The 21,555-nt window shown below is 45.5% G+C and overlaps 1 protein-coding gene across 2 annotated transcripts in view; it reads right to left on the bottom strand.

Moving 5' to 3' along the window:
* Positions 1-1,274: 1,274 nt before the first annotated feature.
* plod1a (procollagen-lysine, 2-oxoglutarate 5-dioxygenase 1a) overlaps positions 1,275-21,555 on the bottom strand; it is a 33,550-nt gene continuing 13,269 nt past the window's right edge. The window contains exons 7-18 of one of the 2 annotated variants that reach the window (XM_038822034.1): positions 20,337-20,438; positions 19,828-19,959; positions 19,440-19,561; positions 16,538-16,642; positions 14,332-14,457; positions 12,156-12,297; positions 11,883-11,996; positions 11,309-11,374; positions 8,707-8,811; positions 8,467-8,613; positions 4,021-4,146; positions 1,275-1,459 (exon numbers count right to left, since the gene is read on the bottom strand). In XM_038822034.1, coding sequence (XP_038677962.1) covers positions 1,304-1,459; positions 4,021-4,146; positions 8,467-8,613; positions 8,707-8,811; positions 11,309-11,374; positions 11,883-11,996; positions 12,156-12,297; positions 14,332-14,457; positions 16,538-16,642; positions 19,440-19,561; positions 19,828-19,959; positions 20,337-20,438 — 1,443 coding nt within the window. In that variant the 3' untranslated portion in view covers positions 1,275-1,303. Of the gene's footprint in view, positions 1,460-3,666; positions 3,793-4,020; positions 4,147-8,466; positions 8,614-8,706; positions 8,812-11,308; positions 11,375-11,882; positions 11,997-12,155; positions 12,298-14,331; positions 14,458-16,537; positions 16,643-19,439; positions 19,562-19,827; positions 19,960-20,336; positions 20,439-21,555 lie in introns of both variants that reach the window. The other variant, XM_038822033.1, reaches the window with a different exon arrangement.

The raw sequence follows: 21,555 nt of genomic DNA, 5'->3' as shown, positions 1-21,555 counted from the left end.
TTAACAACTTTGTTGAGAAAAATGTATTAGGCGGAATGTAACCATAATTTTCCAAAGTGCCTGGCTCAGACAGAAAACCAGTGTGTACTTCACCAGCTGCACAGACCAGTCTTCCCTCCAGATCCTGGGCCTCTAAAGGAAGAAAAATGAGTGGGTGCGGTTTACACCATCACTTGGTGGGGTGGGGCCTGATAAAGCTGGTCCCCGGCTCCACAGAGACCAGGGCGCCATCTATAGAGGACAGAACTGAAGTGGAACTACCCCCCCCCCCCCCCCCCCCCCCACTCCCACTGATATCGGGGGCTTCCCCCAACACCCCCCCCCCCCAGACAACTATCAGGGGCTTACACCCTCCTGACAATCATTGGGGGCTCCCCCTGCCAACACCATGGAAGTATTGCCCCCCCCCCCCCCCCCCCCCCCCCCCCCCCCCCCCCACACACCCACACACACTGCCTGCAGGCTACCCCTCGCTGCCTGCTTTCGCCCTCACCAATAAGTATCTGGAAACCTCCCCTTTCCCAATGGGGCTCCTGCAAGGGCCAATCCTGGCACTGCCTCCAGTCCAAGTTGAAACTTCCAGGTTGACAGTGTGCCAACCTGGCAGTGCCAACCTGTGCCAGGGGCAGTGCCAGGGCACTCTATAGGCCTGTCGCACTCCCCCTGGGGCTACACTTACCTTTGAGCCTTTGGAAGGACCCCCTCGACTGAATCTCATATTTAACAAGCTGTTGTAAACATCGTAACCTCTCGGTCACCCTGAGTTGGCAACAGGGACTCAGGATTGAAACTCAGGACTTGGACAGAGGTGGAGCCTGATTCACTCCTGAAATTACTGCTTTCAGCCAATTCAAACTAAAATTGAATTGGGTAACCAGGTATGTCCATCATCACAGGGTCTGAATATTATGGAATGGGATGGTCCCATATTTCTGGAAACTGCAGATTACACATGGTCTGGTTATTATAGGAGGGGGTAGCCTTGTATCTGTAAAATCTGTGGGTTAGATATGGACTGGATACTGAAGAGCTGGGGCAGTGCTTTACCTTTAGAACCTAAAACCAATAGGTTAAATATATTTTGTTTGGGGTTTGGTTATTCTTGCACTAACTTCACAACCGTCAACTACACCCAGTGTAACTATCTCTTTCTACTAAGTACTTTGAAAACTCTATGAACCATAATATACAGAGCAAGAACATGGGCTGTCCTCGCTGCAATAGTCTGAGGAAGGTCAGGCCGTATGTCACAAACATTCTGTAACAGCTTCCACTGCGTGCACTCAGATACTAAGCACTTTAATTAAGGGTCAATAAAAGAGACGACAATGTATCGCGTGCCGCTGGTGGTTGGAAGACCCTCGTGGTAATGGGTCAGTCGTCCCGGGTGCATGAGGGCCCAGCCCTTTCGAGGAGCCTGGACGGAGCAGTTATACCTGATGAACCTGCAGCCACCACCCTGCAAAAAGACAGAATAACTTTCAGTATCGCGGCAATGGGTTGCTGCAACAGAACTAAAGGCCAAGAATACAATGGCCCAATCATACTGAGACTCAGAGCCTTTTTGATTAAAGCACATTTTAGACAAGATACTGAAACACCATGAGAAATCTACCACCGTTCACTCCTGTAATATACAATCAGTAACACACACACACACAAACAAAAACACACACAAACAGCACCACAATACATTTAATTACAGAAGAAAAGGACAAACAGTAATATTTAACATTCAACATGACGAGATCTGACTGTAAAGATGGCTCTGATATTACATCCTCTCCATAATAGATAGGACAGATGGACACAGGGTGGCTGGGGTTTAGCAGGGAGTGCGGTGTTGGGGCCAACAAGCTGGGCACTTGATGTAGAGGTTGATTTGTTTCCAATAACGCTGCCCCTCTCCAGAGACACTGTATTGGACCCACGCGGAGAGCCATTAAATGTGAATCAGCTGCTGCAGAGAAAGCAGATGTTCATTTGGTCCCATGACGGTCTGATATGCAGCTATTGACTCTGTTTTCCAGCCACCTGTAGTGAAGGCAATCTGTGGTGGGGGTCAAAAAGACTCAAGAGTTTGAATCCTACTTTATAACCACCCCTGACATAACAACCCTCAATCCACAAGCTCCAATCATTCCCTCCTCTTCACACCCGAGATATTGGCAACCATTGAAAGTCATTGTCATAGAGAAAATTAAATGAATATCAGAAATTATAACACCTGACCTTTTAACTGGTAGAGCTAGCCTAAAACTCAAAATTCCTTGTATTTCTCGTTTGAAAATTGGGTATTAATTGTAAAATGCAACTCAGGGGTTTTAGACTAAACCCCTCAGGGGCTGGTTTAGCACAGTGGGCTAAACAGCTGGCTTGTAAAGTAGAACAAGGCCAGCAGCACAGGTTCAAGCCTCCCCAAACAGGCGCTGGAATGTGGCGACTAGGGGCTTTTCACAGTAACTTCATTTGAAGTCTACTTGTGACAATAAGCGATTTTCATTTCATTGCTCTCTCAAGGTTTTGGCTCCCCAGTCTCAATCTTAATTTCCTGGCTTGAGAGAGCAGGGGGTTTCTACTATCTGCCCACAATAACTCTTTCTGTGAGGGTGATGGGATAAACAGACAGACAGACAGACAAGCCCAAAGACAGATTGGCAGACAGACACTGGCAGACAGCCCCAGACACACAGCTAGACTGACACTGACACAGACAGAAACAGGATGAGGTGTTTTGTGAACTTATCTGAAAAGCTCTAGTTGAATCCTTAACAATCCAGAATTAAACACCAACAGTAAATATTACAAGGAAAATCAGAAATAAATATATAATTTGCTATTCCAGATCATCTGAGCATGGATCATCCCATCTCAGGAAGCTTGACTGACTTCAGTCCATCTGGACTCTCGGTGTGAATAGTGAACGAGGAAACCACAGGAGTGAAAAGTGCAGACTTGAGACAAGGAGTTATTTGTTTCCAGACTAATCAGGAAACTTTGCAACTAAATCAAACATTGCAGGCAAAGAAGTGGCAGACATTGGGATCAGTAACCAACACAAGGAAGACATAATGGGATCAGCTTAACTTGACACCAAAAATCAAAACTGGTGTCAGAAGTTCTGATTCAGACTGTTCCTGCCAGACTGTGCGAGAATCTCACAAATCTTTTGTCAATAAGATTTAATAGTTTAAGATGTAAATATAATAATATGGTCAATATGAACATTCAGCTGTGAAAATCCAGCAATATTCCGTTGTCAACAACAGAGTGGAACTAATGAATTATTAAAAGAAATTCCATAGCTGAGTTTTGACACATCCTTACCTTTCCCACAGTATTAAAGACCACCATTAGTTGAAATATCCGATCTCAGTCTGGACTGACTGTTAATTATTAGAACGACCATGCACCTGAGTCTGGAACATTTCACAGCTCAACAAACCTTTAGAAACATGCAAGACCAGAATAAAGAGGAAGAATTGATTTAACCAAATGCTGAGGACTTTCTGGGGGGCGGATCCACTCAGTAAATGTCGGTGTAAATATCAGAGCCATGCATTGATTCAGTGTATGCTCCATGGAACAGCCCATAAAACCCGCCCTGTACTTGAGTACAGAGTGAACCAGACAGGCCTGTCCTCTAGCACCAGACATACAACTTACCTGGTAGTCAAATCCAACCTTGTTGAGTGCAATGTTTACAGTAAAAGTGGAAGCATCGTGATGTGGCATTAAAGATGGCTGTTCATCAGGTTTATATCTAACTACAAAGGCCAGGTCAAAGAGAGCCTGCAAGAAAGAAGAGGGGTGTGAAGCAATACCATGCAGCATCCATTACAGGGCAGACATAGAGAGCTCGCCATCTTAAGAAGTCCTTTATCCCCAGGCACCAACTTCACCTAGACCTTGAGCTACCTCCATTGTCACATGACAACCTGGGCCTTGTACTTTTTCAGCAGCACCCAGGCCTCAGGAAACTCCTCCTGCTGTATTCCAGCAAGACTGAATCAGTTTTACCTCATAATCAACTCCTGCCTTGTTTAGAGCTACGTTAATTGTGAAGGTTGAGGCATCGTGGTGGGGTTCGAGCGAGGGCTGCTCCTCAGGTTTGTATCTCACTACAAAGTTCAGAAACGAGTGCGCCTGGGAGGCAGAAGTTTAACATGGAAGAAACAAAATCAGCATTAGTAACAATGGTGTTAACAGTAATCAGTTCTGTTGTTCTTGATGTTTTGCATTGTTTAGTCTTAAGCATAAATTGTTAAAAACTTATTTATTTTTTTTTAAACTAAAACAAAAACAAGTCATCAGCTGTTACAGTTTATAATAATTTCATAACAGGGTTTTAGAGTTTTAGACACTAATTTTAATTCCTGTTCCTATTGGTTTGGGTCCCTAACCATCTGTTTATTCATTAATAATTATGTTTATTACAGTGTATATTGGATCGTTTGGAAAATAGTTTTTTTTCCTCTGTTACCTCCACAGTTTCTTTCACCTTGTGCGCTCAGTCTCACAGATACTGGCACCTCCCCAAATCACATCCAAGGGGGTCAAAGCCATACTTAATCCAGGCCTAGGGAAGGTTATCAAGTCGTTCAAAGGTGGTCGCATCAGAACAGAGTCTTATGCTGACCTCAGATGCTTCACACACACACTTACTTTCCACCGGGGTCACAGGATCAGGGGCGGAGGGGAAGAGGGTGTAACCATGGTGCAGTGTATTTTGAATAAGGTTGGGGGGGGGGGCGATGGGCACAGTGTATTTTGAGTAAGGGGGGGGGGGGCGATGGGCACAGTGTATTTTGAGTAAGGGTGGACGTTTACTCCTTGACATGGTATAAGGCTGTTTTTGACTGCTTGAGGTGGTTGGAGTCTGGTAGGGTATAAGGCTGTTTCTTACTGCTTGAGGTGGTTGGAGTCTGGTAGTCAGCATAATGAAACCTCCAGGAATATGTCTGACCAGGGTTAACTGTTTTGATCCTGGAAAGGTGTGGAACATAGGATCAAGAGTAGGCCTTCCAGCCCATCAAGCCTGCGCTACCATTCAATTAGATCATCGACTTCACTACCACTTTCCTATGCTATCAACACATTTTGTGATGTCACTAGTTTCTAGAAACCTATCGATTTATTCTTGAAAATGCTCAGTGATTGAGCTTCTAAAGCCCTCTGGGATAGAGAATTGCAAAGATACATTACCCCTTGGGTGAAGAAATGCCTCCTCATCTCAGTTTTAAATGGCCGACCTTTTATTCTGGGATTATGTTCCCTGTTTCTAGACTCACAAGCCAGGGAAATATCTTACCCACATCCACCCTGTCATGCCCTGTAAGTTTGTAAGTTTCAATTAGATCATTTCTTATTGCATGAAACTCTAAGGAATACAGGCCCAGTTTCCTCAATCTCCTCCCTTAAGGCAATCCCACCATCCCAGGTAATAGTCTGGTGAACCTTCATCATGAACAAGGATACCAACATTTCTCAACATCTTACCATTTAAGAAATGTTCTATCTTTCTGGGTTTTTTTTCTATCAAAGTGGACAACTTCACACCTAATCATATTATATTCCATCTACCGTGCACTCAGCCTGTGTAAGTCCACTTGAAACCTCCTTGCATCCCCACATCTTATGTTCCCACCTAATTCTGTGTCATCAGTAAATTTGGAAATATTACAATTGATCCCCACATCCAAATTATTTATATAATTGTGAACAGCTGGGGCAGCACGGTGGCACAGTGGTTAGCATTGCTGCCTACGGCGCTGAGGACCCGGGTTCGAATACCGGCCCTGGGTCACTGTCCGTGTGGAGTTTGCACATTCTCCCCGTGTCTGCATGGGTTTCACCCCCACAACCCAAAGATGTGCAGGGTAGGTAGATTGGCTACTCTAAATTGCCCCTTAATTGGAAAAAATAATTGGGTACTCTAAATTTTTTTTTTTTTTTTTTAATTGTGAACAGCTGGGACCCTAGCACCGATCCTTGTCCTACTGGTAACAGTCTGCCATCTTAAGAATTATCCGTTTATTCCTTCTCTCTCCGTTAACCAATTCTCACTCCATGCTAGCATATTACTTCCAATCCCAGGTGCTCGAATTTGGTTTACTAACCTCCAGTGTGGTTCAAAAACCATCTGAAAATCCAAATACACCACATCCACTGGTTCTCCCTTCTCTGTGCTACAAGTAACATTCTCAAAACACTCCAATAGGCTTGTCAAACATTCTGTATCCCAGCAGCATGTTTTTCAGCGGCATGCCATTCGCTGGTGGTGGAATTCGCTACTCCCACCGCTTGTCAATGGGATTTCCCATTGAAACCACCTCAAGCCACTGGAAAACCCACGGGCGGGAATGCGTTGCCGGTGGGAACAGAGAATCCCAATGACCGGAGAACTCAGCCATGATTTCCCTTCTATAAATCCATGTTGACTTTGTCCAATTTTACCATTACGTTATCACATTCTTTATACTAAATTCTAATATTTTCCCTCCTACCGATGTCAAACCTACAAGTCTCTAGTTCACCATTCTCTCCCTCCCCCCCTTTTTCAATAGCGGGGTTACATTTGCTACTTTCTAGTCTGCAGAAACCTTTCCAGGGTCTATATGATTTTGAACGATAACCACCAATGTATCGACTATTGCTGTAGCCACTTCCTTTAGCACTCCGGAATGTTGATCATCTGGTCCAGGGTATTTATCAACCATCAATTCAGTTAAATATTCAAGTACTACCTATTTATTAATATTAATTTATTTCAGTGCCTCAGTTTCACAAGTTCTTTGGCTGCCTAATATTTCTGGGGATTTTCTGTATCTTCCTCAGTGAAGACAGACACAAAGCAATTTGTTAATTTCCCCACCATTTCTCTGTTCCCCATTATAAATTCTCCTGTCGCTACCTGTAATGGGCCCACATCTGTCCTGGATAATCCTTTCCTTTTTCCATATCTAAAGAAGCCTTTATAGATCGCCTTGATATTTCTCTCCAGCTTGCATTCATATTCTCTTTCCCCTTGATCAGTTTCTCTGACATCTTTTGATGCCAATTGCTCTCAACCCTGAGGCTTACTATTTCTAATGCAACCTTTAAATTATTTTGTTAGCCATGGCTTTCATTGGATGTTTGTGACTCAGAGGAATGTATGTCTATTGTAGACCATGTAAGTGCACATGCTGCAACACGTTTTATTTCATGCTCGAACCTCCGAATTCAACACCAGATATCAGACCCCAATGTTCACATTTGTGTCCACACCACTTGACGGGGAGACTGTTAAACTGAAACATATTCACTCCGAGCTGCTACATTTAAAAACATATCATAGTTAAGGAAGCGGTTAGGAACTGCTTTAAATAGTTTCATCACATTTTTGTCCCTTTTACTTCAATTCATTCTTTCTGTCACTAAATCTTCAGGGATACTCGATAGAAAGCTAAACTCTGATCTTTGCCATGTCACCTGTCTGCCCGTGTTCTCTGCCGATCAGCTTCACAAAAATCAATTTATCTTTCCTTGGAATTCTTAGTTTTCAACCAGATGCTCCTCATTGGAAATTTCATCTGAAAACATAGCAGTTCTCACATGTATGTTGGTGATGCTCAGCTCTACCTCACTACCACCCCTCTCAACTCCTCCAGTGTCTCTGATTTTACATACTGGGCTCATCCAACATACTGTACCAGGTGAGCAGAAATTCTCTGTAACTAAATATTGGGCAGGCCAAAGTCATTTTCTTCCATTTCTGCCACGAGTGTTGTTCCCTGGACACTGACTCCACACCCCGCCAGATGACTGTGAGGCTGAACCAGACTGTTTGCAACCCCCGTGTCCACGTGGGTCTGAGCTGAATTTCTGACCACAGATACGCTCCACCACGAAGACTGCCCACCATAAATAGCATTGACCATCTCCACTCCTGCTAGTCACTTATCCATGCCTTTGTTACCTCTAGACTTGGCTATTCCAGTGCTTTCCCGACCAGCTTCTCATCATCCATAAAGGTGAGCTCATCCAAAACTCTGACTCCACGTGCCAACTAGGATCAACCCTTTCACCCACCACCTCTGTGCTTGCCGATCTAAACTGACTGCCATTTAAGCAACACGTGAATTTTAAAATTCCCGTTCGTATTTTCACATCTCCCCCATTTCCTCATCCCTCCCTAGCTCTCTAATCCCTTCTGATATTTCTGTGCTCCGCCGATTCTGGCCTCTTGGCTATCCCTAGTTTTAATGACAGCGCAACCACAGACTCTGTCTCGACCTACCGATTGATATTCCTGTAACATTGCCAGTCTCCGGGGGAGATTAAAATGGACCCACCTTCCCACCATCACCGGGTTTGAGTGGATATTAACGCTGGTGGTCATGTTACTCCAGCACTGCAGCAGGAAAAAACCTGTCCGATTACAAGAGTGGACTCGGCGATGCTGAAGTGGACAGTAGGACTCACCTTGGTGTAGTAGCCAGGGTAGATCTTTTCAGTTAAAGGTGCAATATAGTCTCTTAAAAACCTCTGCCACTCTCTCTCATATCCGATCTGATTCATGTGAATGTCAATGGTTGGTACATTTTCATAGCCGCCCTGAATCCGTTTGTCCTGGGCAGAGATGAAGAAAATGTTTATAGTATTTAAGAGCTGCATTTGGATATGCTGTGGTAATTCCTGATCTTTAATCCCTGATGCTCTCACCTTATTTCCTCCACTTGACCATTCTCCAAAATGTTCCATCTCCTCAACAATGTCATCACAGCCTCGTTCAGTGAAAATAGGGAACCAGTAAACATCTGGACAAGGCTGTAAAATAACAGCAACATGAAGCAAATATATGGTTTGGAATCTGCAACATACAGCCAGCCGCCTGTCAATCAACCTGCTTGCCTGTTGAACAGCCACCTCCTGCATTATTGTGGGCTGGATCATGTGGCTCTGTGTTCATGCAGCTGTCATGTGATCAGCTACACAGAGACCCTTACCAGACCAACACTTCATACACAGACCCTCGCCAGACCAACAGACCCTCGCCAGACCAACAGACCCTCGCCAGACCAACAGACCCTCGCCAGACCAACAGACCCTCACCAGACCAACACTTCACACACAGACCCTCACCAGACCAACACTTCACACACAGACCCTTGCCAGACCGACAGACCCTCGCCAGACCGACAGACCCTCGCCAGACCGACAGACCCTCGCCAGACCGACAGACCCTCGCCAGACCGACAGACCCTCGCCAGACCGACAGACCCTCGCCAGACCGACAGACCCTCGCCAGACCGACAGACCCTCGCCAGACCGACAGACCCTCGCCAGACCGACAGACCCTCGCCAAACCGACAGACCCTCGCCAGACCAACACTTCACACACAGACCCTCACCAGACCAACACTTCACACACAGACCCTCACCAGACCAACACTTCACACACAGACCCTTGCCAGACCGACAGACACTCGCCAGACCGACAGACCCTCGCCAGACCGACAGACCCTCGCCAGACCGAAAGACCCTCGCCAGACCGACAGACCCTCGCCAGACCGACAGACCCTCGCCAAACCGACAGACCCTCGCCAGACCAACACTTCACACACAGACCCTCACAATGAGACCATAAGACATAGGGAGCAGAATTAGGCTATTCGTGCCACAAGTCTGCTCCACCATTCAATCATGGCTGATATTTTCTCATCCCCATTCTCCTGCCTTCTCCCATAAACCCTGATCCCCTTATTAATCAAGAACCTATCTATCTCTGTCTTAAAGACACTCAGTGCCTTGGCCTCCACAACCTTCTGCGGCAAAGCGTTCCACGGATTCACCATCCTCTGGCTGAAGAAATTCCTCCTCATCTCTGTTTTAAAGGATCGTCCCTTCAGTCTGAGGCTGTGACCTTGGGTTCTAGTTTTTCTTACTAGTGGAAACATCCTCTCCACGTCCACTCTATCTAGGGCTCACAATATCCTTTCTAAAAATAAATTTAGAGTACCGAATTCATTTTTTCCAATTAAGGGGCAATTTAGCTAAGCCAATCCCCCTAACCGGCACATTTTTTGGGTTGTGGGGGCAAAACCCACGCAAACATGGGGAGAATGTGCAAACTCCACATGGACAGTGACCCAGAGCCAGAATCGAACCTGGGACCTCGGCGCCATGAGGTAGCAGTGCTAACCACTGCGCCACCATGCTGCCCGGCCTCTCAGTATCCTGTAAGTTTCAATAAGACCTGTAAGAGTCAATAAGGGGCGGGATGGTTAGCATCTCTGCCTCACAACACCAGAGACCCAGGTTCAATTCCGACCTCGGACCGCTGTCCTTGTGGAGTTTGCATGTTCTTCCCATGCCTGTATGGGTTTCCTCCAGGTGCTCCGGTTTCATCCCACAGTCCAAAGATGTACAGGTTAGGTGGATTGGCCATGCTAAATTTTCCCTCGGTGGGGTTACAGCTATAGGGTGGGGAATTGGGTCTGGTAGGGTCTCTTTCAGACGGCCGATGCGGACTCAATGGGCCGAATGGCCTCCTGCTGCACTGTAGGGATTCTATGATTCTATCCTCCCATATCCTTCTAAGCTCCAACGAGAACAGACCCAGATTCCTCAACCGCTCCTCATATGAACAACATTTCACTGCTGAAGTGCAGTGCATAGTTTTTGATCATCACACACGATGGTCGCATTGTTACTGTTAGACACTACTGTCACACATGAGCATTATACGTGACCATCATACTCAATTCTAAAAACTACAAGGCCTTTTGTGTACTGAAAAACCAAGAGTTCACAAAGAGTTGCCATCTCCACTTGCTGATCTTAGTGCAGCATTCAGCTGCGAGCTGGCAACAAAACCGGATTACATTGCCCACAAGGACACCCTGCATTAGAGCAGCACGGGGGTTAGTACTGCTGCCTCACAGTGCCAGGGACCCAGGTTCGATTCTGACCTCGGGTGACTGCGGGTGTGGAGTTTGTGTGGATTTCTTCCGGGTGCTCCGGTTTCCTCTCACACTCCAAAGATGTGCAGGTTAGGTGGATTGGCCATGATAAATTGCACTTAGTGTCCAAAAAGGTTAGGTGGGGCTACGGGGATAGAGTGGGGGGGTGAGCTTGGGTTGGGATGCTCTTTACGGAGAGTCAGTGCAGACTCGACGGATCGGCTGACCTCCTTCTGCACTGTAGGAATTCTATGATTATAGCAAGCTACTAAAACCTATAGAAGGCTGGATCAGCAAGAACCCAGAGTCCTTGTGTTGGTTCTGCAATAGCTCATGCACTCACTCACACACCAAGTCCTTACCTGTAAAAGGATCTTTTTTTCCATGATTGAGCTGTAGTTCTCATGAATGTACTTCTCCTCCCAATCCTGCAACACATCAGAAGGGAGATTGAACAGGACACCATTCCTACCTGCTCCTTTAGTCGCTGTATCAAAGTGAGCAACTGGGACCCTCAACATTGTCCTGAACAATTAGTTAGAGATCAATAAAATAAACTGAGGTCTGGAGTTTTGCACCAGGATATTATTTTTTGTCAAGATTTCAGTTGGTATTTTTAAAAGGAAAGTACACAAACACTGCAGTAATTGTAGCACAATTATCTGAACAATGGACTAGAATATATTGCTTCTTCTTTCTTACCCCTGCATTTCTAGAGGCCATTAGTTACACCAGGAATCATTTTAGTGTCCGCTCAACACTGGGCCAGACTGGAACCATGGAGTAACCCAGGTCTACTGGTCCAGTCCCAAACCTCACGGTGCGTCCCGCACAACAACAATTTATGTAATTCCCATTGCTCTCCTTCGGGATTCCCACCAAATGCCTCCCCCCCCCCCCCCCCCCCCCGCCCCCCTCACCCTACCATTAATATACCTGTGGGTTTTCAAAGATCTGCCATAGATCATTGTGCAAGTGATCAGTATGACTGTTCGCCACAGAGAGAATGCGTCCAAACTCAAGCTTGTTGGTGATGTACATGAAGATTCCCTGCAAAGTCAAAGCATAGATTAATCCAGACACTCGGGGAGACCATAACTTTTAATCCCTGCCAAAGAGGCGGGATCCAACAGCATTTCCCATGTACAATCTCTCCAGAGGAAGATGCTCTGGCAAATCGTTCGATCCCGAGAGAAACAGCACTCTCACCTGTTCCCTGATGTTATGACAGAAAGCCATATCCGCGTCCAGGTTACTGGCATGGTAGAGATCTTTCTCAGTCAGGACTGACTGCAGCAAAGTACCTTGAATCAGGTACACACTGGAGATATACGGAACATTCCAGAGACCGCTGCACAGAATTAAGAGCACGTTAATCTTAGAAAACAATTTAAAACATTGGCACATTAATCAGCTCACTGTCCTTCTGAAAAAGGTACACGAATGTCGAATCACAACATCAGCTACTATTTGGTTTCTTCCGCCTGCCTGGATTTTCTTTGAATGATGGTTGTGCTGCAAATAGTATCAATATTGTCCCACTGGGAAACTGCTACATTTCCTCACTACCCAGTAACAGTGAAACCATCGTCTGTAGGACAAGCCTATTTTCAAAAAAAAAAAATTCATTCATTCAGCGTGGCATGGTGGCTAGCACTGCTGCTTTACAGCGTCAAGGACCCAGGTTCAATTCCGGCCTTGGGTGTCTGTCTGTGTGGAGTTTGGACATTCTCCCAGTGTCTGCGTGGGTTTCCTCCGGGTGCTCCGGTTTCCTCCCACAATCCAAAGATTAGGTGGATAGGCCATGGTAAATTGTCCCTTAGTGTTTAAAGGTTAGGTGTGGTTACAGGGATAGGGTGGGGATCAGTATGGTAGTCTTTCAGAGGGTCGATGCAGACGGAATGGCCTCTTTCTGCACTGTAGGGATTCTATTCTATGATATGGGCAACACTGAAAAGGCCAGCATTCACTTCCCATTCCTTTACCCTTGTGAAGGTGGTAGTGAGCTACCTACTTGAACCGTTACAACCTGTGTGGTGTATGTACACCCACCATGCTGCAGGGGAAGGAGTTTCAGAACTTTGACCCAGCGATAATGAAGGAATGGCCAAGTCCTAAGATCTCTGCTCACCTCTGGGACATGGGTTTAAATCTAACCCAGAATTATGGGAAGAAAATCTTTCTCCACCAGTCTTAATGGTTCAATGATGAGTTTGGATTGGATCTAAATCCAGCTGTAATGGTCCAAAGGGATTGAGCCTGGAGTGGGTCTAAAATCAGCAGCAATCGTCCAATGAGGAGCGAGCTTGACATGGATCTACGGCATGAGTTTCCTGTTGTGTTATGCTTCTTCATGTAGCATAAGCTGCTTCCTTGATGTATACTTGGACAAAGGAAGGTTCAGACTTGGAGATAGGTTTAACACATTTATTGAACAGTTAACAATTCTCCTACTTGAGTTCGACTCTCCTGCTAATCTTGCTATCGTAGCTCAGTCTAACTAACCAGTCTGCTCTAAGTCATGCGGTGGGTGTGATGCTTCCGATCTGCCCCGTCCTTCTCTCTGTGTGTCGCCTGTGGAAAGAGAAAGAGCATGTGTGCCCTGTCCTTTTATAGGGGTTGCCCCCTTGTGGTCGTGTCACCTCTGGGTGTCTTATCTGCCCATTGGTCATGCCCTATTCTAAGTGTTCATTAGCTGTATGTCTGCATGTCATGACGTCTCTGGTGCTGCCTCTAGTGTTTACTTAGTTGTAGTATATTTACACTGATGCATATCACCACATTTCCCACACACAGATCTGCAGCAAAATGAAGCCCCAATTTCGATGCTGGAAATATTCTACTCCTGAAGTCAGTGTGATAAAGACATGTTGCTCAGACAGTTCTCTGTGTCAGAGTCTGTGTGGCGCATGTGCAAAAGAGTCTATCTTCAGCATCCTTCAACACAATGAGAACAAAATGCTACCCAAAACATAACGGTAAATAGTGCCACTATCAGGATGACACGTAGAGAGAGGAGACACACGAGTTTTCAGTGCATTGAGGTAGTTTTGTGTCTTCAGGGGTTGAGTGACAATGAGTGAATGGAACATTTCTTTTAAAAAAAAAAAAATTTACCTATTCATTTTTTCCAAATTAAGTGGCAATTTAATGTGGCCAATTCACCTACCCAGCACATCTTTGGGTTGTGGGGCAAAACCCACGCAAACACGGGGAGACCCACGCAAACACAGGAAGAATGTGCAAACGCCATACGGACAGTGACCCAGAGCTGGGATCGAACCTGGGACCTCGGCGCCGTGATGCTGCAGTGCTACACACTGCGCAACCGTGCTGCCCAATGGAACATTTCTGAGCACAAGAGGTTTGAAAAGTTAATGCTCACATTCTCCGTCGCTGAACAATATCCACGTAATCTTCTGACCGGGCGTAATATCCATCAACACTGAGTGCCCCCCAGAAGTTTGACCAGAGTTTCTTGTGGCGACTGATCAGAGGTGCCAGTACCGATCTACAAAGACCAAGGTCATTAATGACAATGCATCATACAGTTGGGACTATTTCTGCACATGAAACAACCTTTACAATTAGTCAGCGATTACTATAAACTTCCATATCTGAAGGAATGCGGCCCCCAATTTCAATTCGACTCTGAAACCAAATGTGCTGTTTTTACATCAATTCTTACACTTTTATTGTTTATCTGTTTCCCAGGTTATAGTAACAATCACTAATTCCAGTCCTGATTCAACAATGTCAAGATTATCTACTTCTACTCCATGGAGTATTTTATAAGTGGCTAGAAGGTCATCCATTAACCCATTAATGTTGTAACCCTCCATGAAGGCACTTCTCTTCACCTCCTGTCCACGAGGGCGATAGAAATAATTGATATTGATCTCCAAGGTTGTTCACAAGAGTTTGGGTTACTTCAGATCAGCCTTTTCTCAGGTGTGAGAAGTTTTCGGGGCCAGGTTTACTCAGGAACATGCAGGCAGGGAGAGGCCATTTACCCCTCGAGAGCCCCTCGAGCCTATTGAACCATTCATTGAGATCTCAGGTACTCGGTATCTTAACTCCATTTATCCACTTTGGCTACCTGTCCCCCAATACCTTTGTCAAGCAAATATTAATCAATTTAAAATGTCAAATTATTAATTGAGCTTGCATCTACTTCTTTTCATTCCATTATCCTTTTTGATTATCTTTTGTACCTGAATTTACTGCAGTTTTTATTCTTAGTTCTTTAGTTCTGACCATATTTCCACATAACCTTTCCCGAGACAGAATGCAGATGAAGCAATGGTTTGTATCAAAAACATCTGTTTCAGGAATCCAACCATATTCTGCAAATATAAATTCTTTTGTTCGAATGTTTCCAGAAAATGGTTTACGGTGTGGTTGAACATTATTGTAGTTTTCTGCAGGTTATTTTACTCCTGTGTGTTAGTATTCAACAATAAATGTAATTTACACTTCTGCCTGAATGATATGGTTTCTGGTTTGGAACTTTTTTTTGTTTATACAGAAGTACAGGATGCATCCTATTCATCTTTCTGGTCTGTAACTGGAGGACAGGGTAATTGTTTTTTTTAATAAAACATTCAGAGTGCCCAATTCATTTTTTCAAATTAAGGGGCAATTTAGCGTGGCCAATCCACCTACCTTGCACATCTTTGGGTTGTGGGGGTGAAACCCACGCAAACACGGGGAGAATGTGCAAACTCCACACGGACAGTGACCCAGAGCCGGGATCGAACCTGGGACCTCGGCACTGTGAGACAGCAGTGCTAACCACTGCGCCACCGTGCTGCCCCGGCCATTGTTAATGAATGACACATAAATCATTCACTTCATGCATGAGGCTTATAGGCCTCAGTTGATATCCTGAGAGAGTTTTTAAAAAATAAATTTAGAGTACCCAGTTCTTTTTTCCCCAGTTAAGGGGTAATTTACTGTAGCCAATTCACCTATATTGCACATCTTTTTGGGTTGTGGGGGGCGAGACCCATGCAGACACGGGGAGAATCTGCAAACTCCACACAGACAGTGGGCCAGGATCGAACCTCGGCGCCGTGAGACAGCAGTGCTAACCACTGCACCACCATGCCGCCCCGATCCGGAGAGAGTTTAATTCCTTTCCACTCAGCATGGTCATTGGGGAAGAGCAGAGGAAAGTCTTGGGACAGAACAGATCTCTTGGATACAGGAGATACATGGCCTAACAAACCAGAGGGAACATTACCCTCAAATAAATGAAGAACATTTAAGTATTGAGATAAGATCCCTCTTCATCCTGTGACACCTGGTCTAGTTCATGAATCCAGTACTGTTGATAAGATCATGTTCACGGTACCAAAGACCATGCTATCAGCTGATGTCAGTTTCCTGTTTTGAACATGATAAACTGGATTTTTGATGTTTCCAGCAAGGCTGTTTTTAGTTCTACCTATGGGAGGAACTGGAACCAGGTTACTCAGTCTGTCCACCTAAATGTTCTTGTTTTATATACTTTTAAGATACATCTCTTGCCCGTCCTTCCTGATAGAAATCAACAGTTTAGGGACTGGGTGTGAAGGGTTTGTTCTGACCTGTTCTGTTCTATGAGGTTTTTCAGGACGTCACGATCCTGCAGCACAACTTCGATATCAACACTGAAGTAATAGTCACATGTCACATCTTGTCGGCACAGGTCACTGAAGTCAAACAATCGTACAAAATTATATTGCAGCTTTGACAAACAGCAGTTCCAATTCACACAATCAGCTACACCAATAACAACAGGAATTTGCATTTATATAGAGCCTTTCATGTAGTAAAATATCCCAAGGTGCTTTCACAGGCGCTGAATCAGAATAAATTTGACCGTGTCCAAGGAGGTGATATTAGAACAGGTGATAAAAGTTTAGCAAATAAGCAGCTTTTAAAAAGCATATTAAAAGGAGGAGAGGGGGAGATGGAGAGTCGTAGAGTCATAGATGTTTACAGCATGGAAACTGGCCCTTTGGCTCAGCTTCTGTCACTAAGCTAGTCCCACTTGCCTGCATTTTGCCCATATCCCTCGATACCCACCCAGCCCATGTAACTGTCTAACTGTTTTTTTTAAAGGAAAAAAAAAATAGGGGGCAGCACGGTAGCATGGTGGTTAGCATAAATGCTTCACAGCTCCAGGGTCCCAGGTTCGATTCCCGGCTGGGTCACTGTCTGTGCGGAGTCTGCACGTCCTCCCCGTGTGTGCGTGGGTTTCCTCCGGGTGCTCCGGTTTCCTCCCACAGTCCAAAGATGTGCGGGTTAGGTGGATTGACCATGCTAAAAATTGCCCGTAGTGTCCTAAAAAGTAAGGTTAAGGGGGGGGGGGGGGGGTTGTTGAGCTACGGGTATAGGGTGGATACGTGGGTTTGAGTAGGGTGATCATTGCTCGGCACAACATCGAGGGCCGAAGGGCCTGTTCTGTGCTGTACTGTTCTATGTTCTAAATTGTACCTGCCTCTACCACTGCCTCTGGTCTCTTTTGTATCTCTCCCCTCTCACCTTAAACCTATGCCCCCTTGTTCTAGACTCCTCTACCTGTGGGAAAAGATGTTAACTATCTACCTTATCTATGCTCCTCATTATTTTATAGACCAGTATAAGATCACCCATATGCCTCCTACGCTCCAGGGAAAAAAATCCCAGCCTAGCCTTATAACTCAGACCATCAAGTCCTGGTAGCAAAAGGGGGGAGAGGTGAAGAGGTTTAGGAAGGAAATTCCAGAGCTTACGGCCTTGTCAGCTGAAGGGATGGACATCAGTGGTGGAGCAAAGTGTGTATGGGATTCATAAGAGGTCAGCATTGAATACACGTGTGTAACACACGGTCACAAAATCAATGTGTATATGTATGCATACACATGGACACAGTAATGCACACACTTGTGCATCCACAAACCACTACATGACAATAAGAGGAACTCACAGGGGGGTGATTGTGCGCTTGCCTTTGCTGCAAGCGTAAACGACGACATTGGATGCAAAATCTTGCAAGAGTCGGGAAGCGGGATACTCGCCGGTGAGATTTTGTTTCCAGATTTTCCCATCCATCACCGGTGATGTAAGGGGCAGGAACCTCATTTCAATGGTTTTGATAAATTTTAGAACATAGAACATAGAACAGTACAGCACAGAACAGGCCCTTCGGCCCTCAATGTTGCGCCGAGCCATGATCACCCTACTCAAACCCACGTATCCACCCTATACCAGTAACCCAACAACCCCCCCCCTTAACCTTACGGGCAATTTAGCATGACCAATCCACCTAACCCGCACATCTTTGGACTGTGAGAGGAAACCGGAGCACCCGGAGGAAACCCACGCACACAGGGGGAGGACGTGCAGACTCCACACAGACAGTGACCCAGCCGGGAATCGAACCTGGGACCCTGGAGCTGTGAAGCATTTATGCTAACCACCATGCTCCCCTGCTGCCCCTAGATAATATTACCGGGCCTCCCTTCCACACGATTCCCCCTCCCCACCTCACTGAATATTCAAATCACGTCAGTGAGGTTTACAACAGTTCAGAAGAAAGGGATTCATTCAAGGGGTTCCCACCAAGGGCGCCAAGGCAGGATAGCTCCTGAGGCAGAGGGGTATATGTCCGGGCAGTGTCATGGCAGTGCCATCCTGTGCCAGGGGGCTGTACCAGGGGCTGGTACGCTTGGGAGCCTCATTAGTGGGGCGATTCCTGTTATTTGGGTGACTGGAGGGGGGTGGTGGTGGCTGATGCCTTTGAATGGCCAGGTTTGCCAGTGAAGGGGTGGGGGGGACGTGCCTGGGAAGGTGGGGAGCTTGCCAGTGAAGGTGTCAGATAAGGTGGGGGAGGAGGGGCGTCTTGCCAGTGAAGATGAGGGGGGGGGGCTCGTCACTTCTGTACTGTAGCAAACACAATAGCCAATTTGCTCGTGGTCCCACAAACGCCAATGAGATATGGGCAGTTAATCTGTTTCAATGAAAATGAAAATGAAAATCGCTTATTGTCACGAGTAGGCTTCAATGAAGTTACTGTGAAAAGCCCCTAGTCGCCACATTCCGGCACCTGTCCGGGGAGGCTGGTACAGGAATCGAACCGTGCTGCTGGCCTGCTTGGTCTGCTTTACAAGCCAGCGATTTAGCCTGGTGAGCTAAACCAGCTTGACAGTGTGAGCGCGATTAATATCAGTACCACTGGAGAAAATTCCCTGTTCTTCAAAGTAGTGCTGTAGGATCTATTATGCTCATCTGTGAGGTTAGATTGGTTCTCTGATGAGATTAACATCTCATCCTAAAACATAGTGCAACACTCCCTCAGTGCACATGGAAGTATCAACCTGGATTATGGGGCCAAGTCTCTGGAACTTGAATCCACAACCGTATGACTCGGAGGAAAGACAGAAATCCACTGAGTAACAGCAGACGTTGTGTCATGATAGTGAATGACATGAGACTCCATTCTAATTGTCACCCTTCGTTACTCACATCCCCATGTTGCGAGCATCTGCATTGGCGATCTCCTCATCGGGTCCAACTGCTTTCACGCTCTGATACTCGTCCCCGTGTTGCTCTATGAACTTCCACACATGCTGCTCGTGGTGGGTTTGCTGGTAACACAAAAAGAGAGGGAATATCTCAGTATAATGGAGCACATTCAAATTGGACATCCCCGCTCCAGTAGATGCTGAATCTCCTCCAAAACCAGCACTACATAATCAATCAGAAAATCAGGCAGCGGTTACAGAACGTTACAGGAATAATTGAGTAAGAAAAAGGGGAGGTTCAGAATTTTCTCCACTTTTCAGCAAGGTAAGGATGCCAAAAACAGGGTACAAAAATCAGAATATGAAATAGCCCCATCTCCAGCACTCACCGTGTTGTGGATGAAGATTCGGAGTTGTTTCTTTGGGAAATTGAGATTCACTAGACGTTCAAAGAAATTCTCTACAAAGGGCGTCAGCTGCCCAATAAAGATCCCAATGAGGACGGTGGGAAACTCACTGTCCTAAACAGGAGGAAAAAAAACAAATAAATAATAAAATTACCCACCAGTTTGCACAATTGTCAACAGATTTTCACAGTAACCTCATTGCAGTGTTAATGTAAGCCTACTTGTGACACTAATAAAGATTATTATTAAATTGGGATTGCAGATCCTGAGAATGTGCAATTCATTGCCAGATGTATCTCAGAGATGGGCTCCTGCGGAGACCTGAGAAATATATCTACTCCAGATTACTGAGCCTTGCAGCATCAACACTATCAAGCCCAGGCCCAGGAGTGCTTGAGACTGGCACTGTAGGGAGGAGGAAACACTTCCTGTACCGGCTCACTCAGCTGCATCTGTGCAACATACAAAGAAAAGGAACCAGGATCTCTCACCTTCTTTCCTTCCAAACTTATTGTGTCTTTTTCGCATTCTGTGCAGCCAGTTTCAAAGGTCCAGACCTTTGGAATGTAGTTCCCCAAGTAGTTCAGCTGCATCTTAAAAGTAAAGAAATTGAACAGTTAGAATAGTCTGATTGAAACAGAGTGCACGCGACTGAGTAAGAGAAGGGGGTAGAGAATAGTGGTAAGAATGAAAGACGGGACTAAATTCTCCGTTATGATTCTCCATTTTGCCAGCAGCTCGGGGGTTTCCTGACAGCGTGGGGCTGCCCCACAATGGGAAACCCTATTGACCAACCGGCAAAACGGAGAATCCGGACGGTGTGCCACACCAGGGACGGAGAAACCCGGCCAGGGAGTAGAAACAGAGTCATGAAAGTGAGGGATAAGTGTGTGAATGAGTGAGGGAGCATAGGGACAATAGTAGATGTGAGTGAGAGACAGAGATGTGGCCAAGTGAGAGAGTGGCAGCGTCAGAGATAGCGGCAATGGTACAAGGAAGGAGCAAGAGAAGAAGAGAGACAAATTGAGAATGTGACACTGACAGAGAAAGAACTGCAGAGAGATGGAAAGTGAACGACTGGCAGAGAAAGTGACGTACACAGTGAAAGATTAGCAGAGGAGTGATGGAAAGAGTGAGAGAGAGTAAATGCCAAGAAGGAAAGGGACATTGTGAGTGAGTATGACAACAAATTAAGATAGAGGCAAATGAATGGTAATACCACATACAGAATCACATACAGAATTACATAGAAGTGCAGCGTAGAAGGAGACCATTCAGCCATTAAGCCTATGCTAGCTCTTTTGATAAAATTGATCCATTTAGAACCATTACCCTGCTCTTTCCCCAAAGCTCTACCAAATACCTTCTATCAGGTCTTCTCTTAGTTTTGTTTTCTCCAGCTACAAATACCAGCCCATTTAGTATTTCCTGATTGTTGTACTCCCTCAATTCTGGTAACATGTTTGTACATTTTTAGACACTTTCTCCAATGCATCAATATGCTTTTAGTTGTACGGCCACCAGAAGTGCACTCAATACTCCAAGTGGAGTTGTATCAAGTTTATATAACTTAAACATTACTTCCCTACTTATCTATTCTGTTCTTCCAAAACTGAAGCATTTTGTTTACATTGGTCTTATTAATTTGTTTAGTTACCTTTAGCAATTTATATTCCAAGATCTTTGTCACACCATTCCCTTTAAGTGGCC

The sequence above is a fragment of the Scyliorhinus canicula genome, chromosome 16 (genome assembly GCF_902713615.1).
Source record: "Scyliorhinus canicula chromosome 16, sScyCan1.1, whole genome shotgun sequence".
Lineage (NCBI taxonomy): Eukaryota > Metazoa > Chordata > Chondrichthyes > Carcharhiniformes > Scyliorhinidae > Scyliorhinus > Scyliorhinus canicula.
Note: the sequence above shows the minus strand (reverse complement) of the source record. Positions and strands in the feature narration are given on the sequence as shown.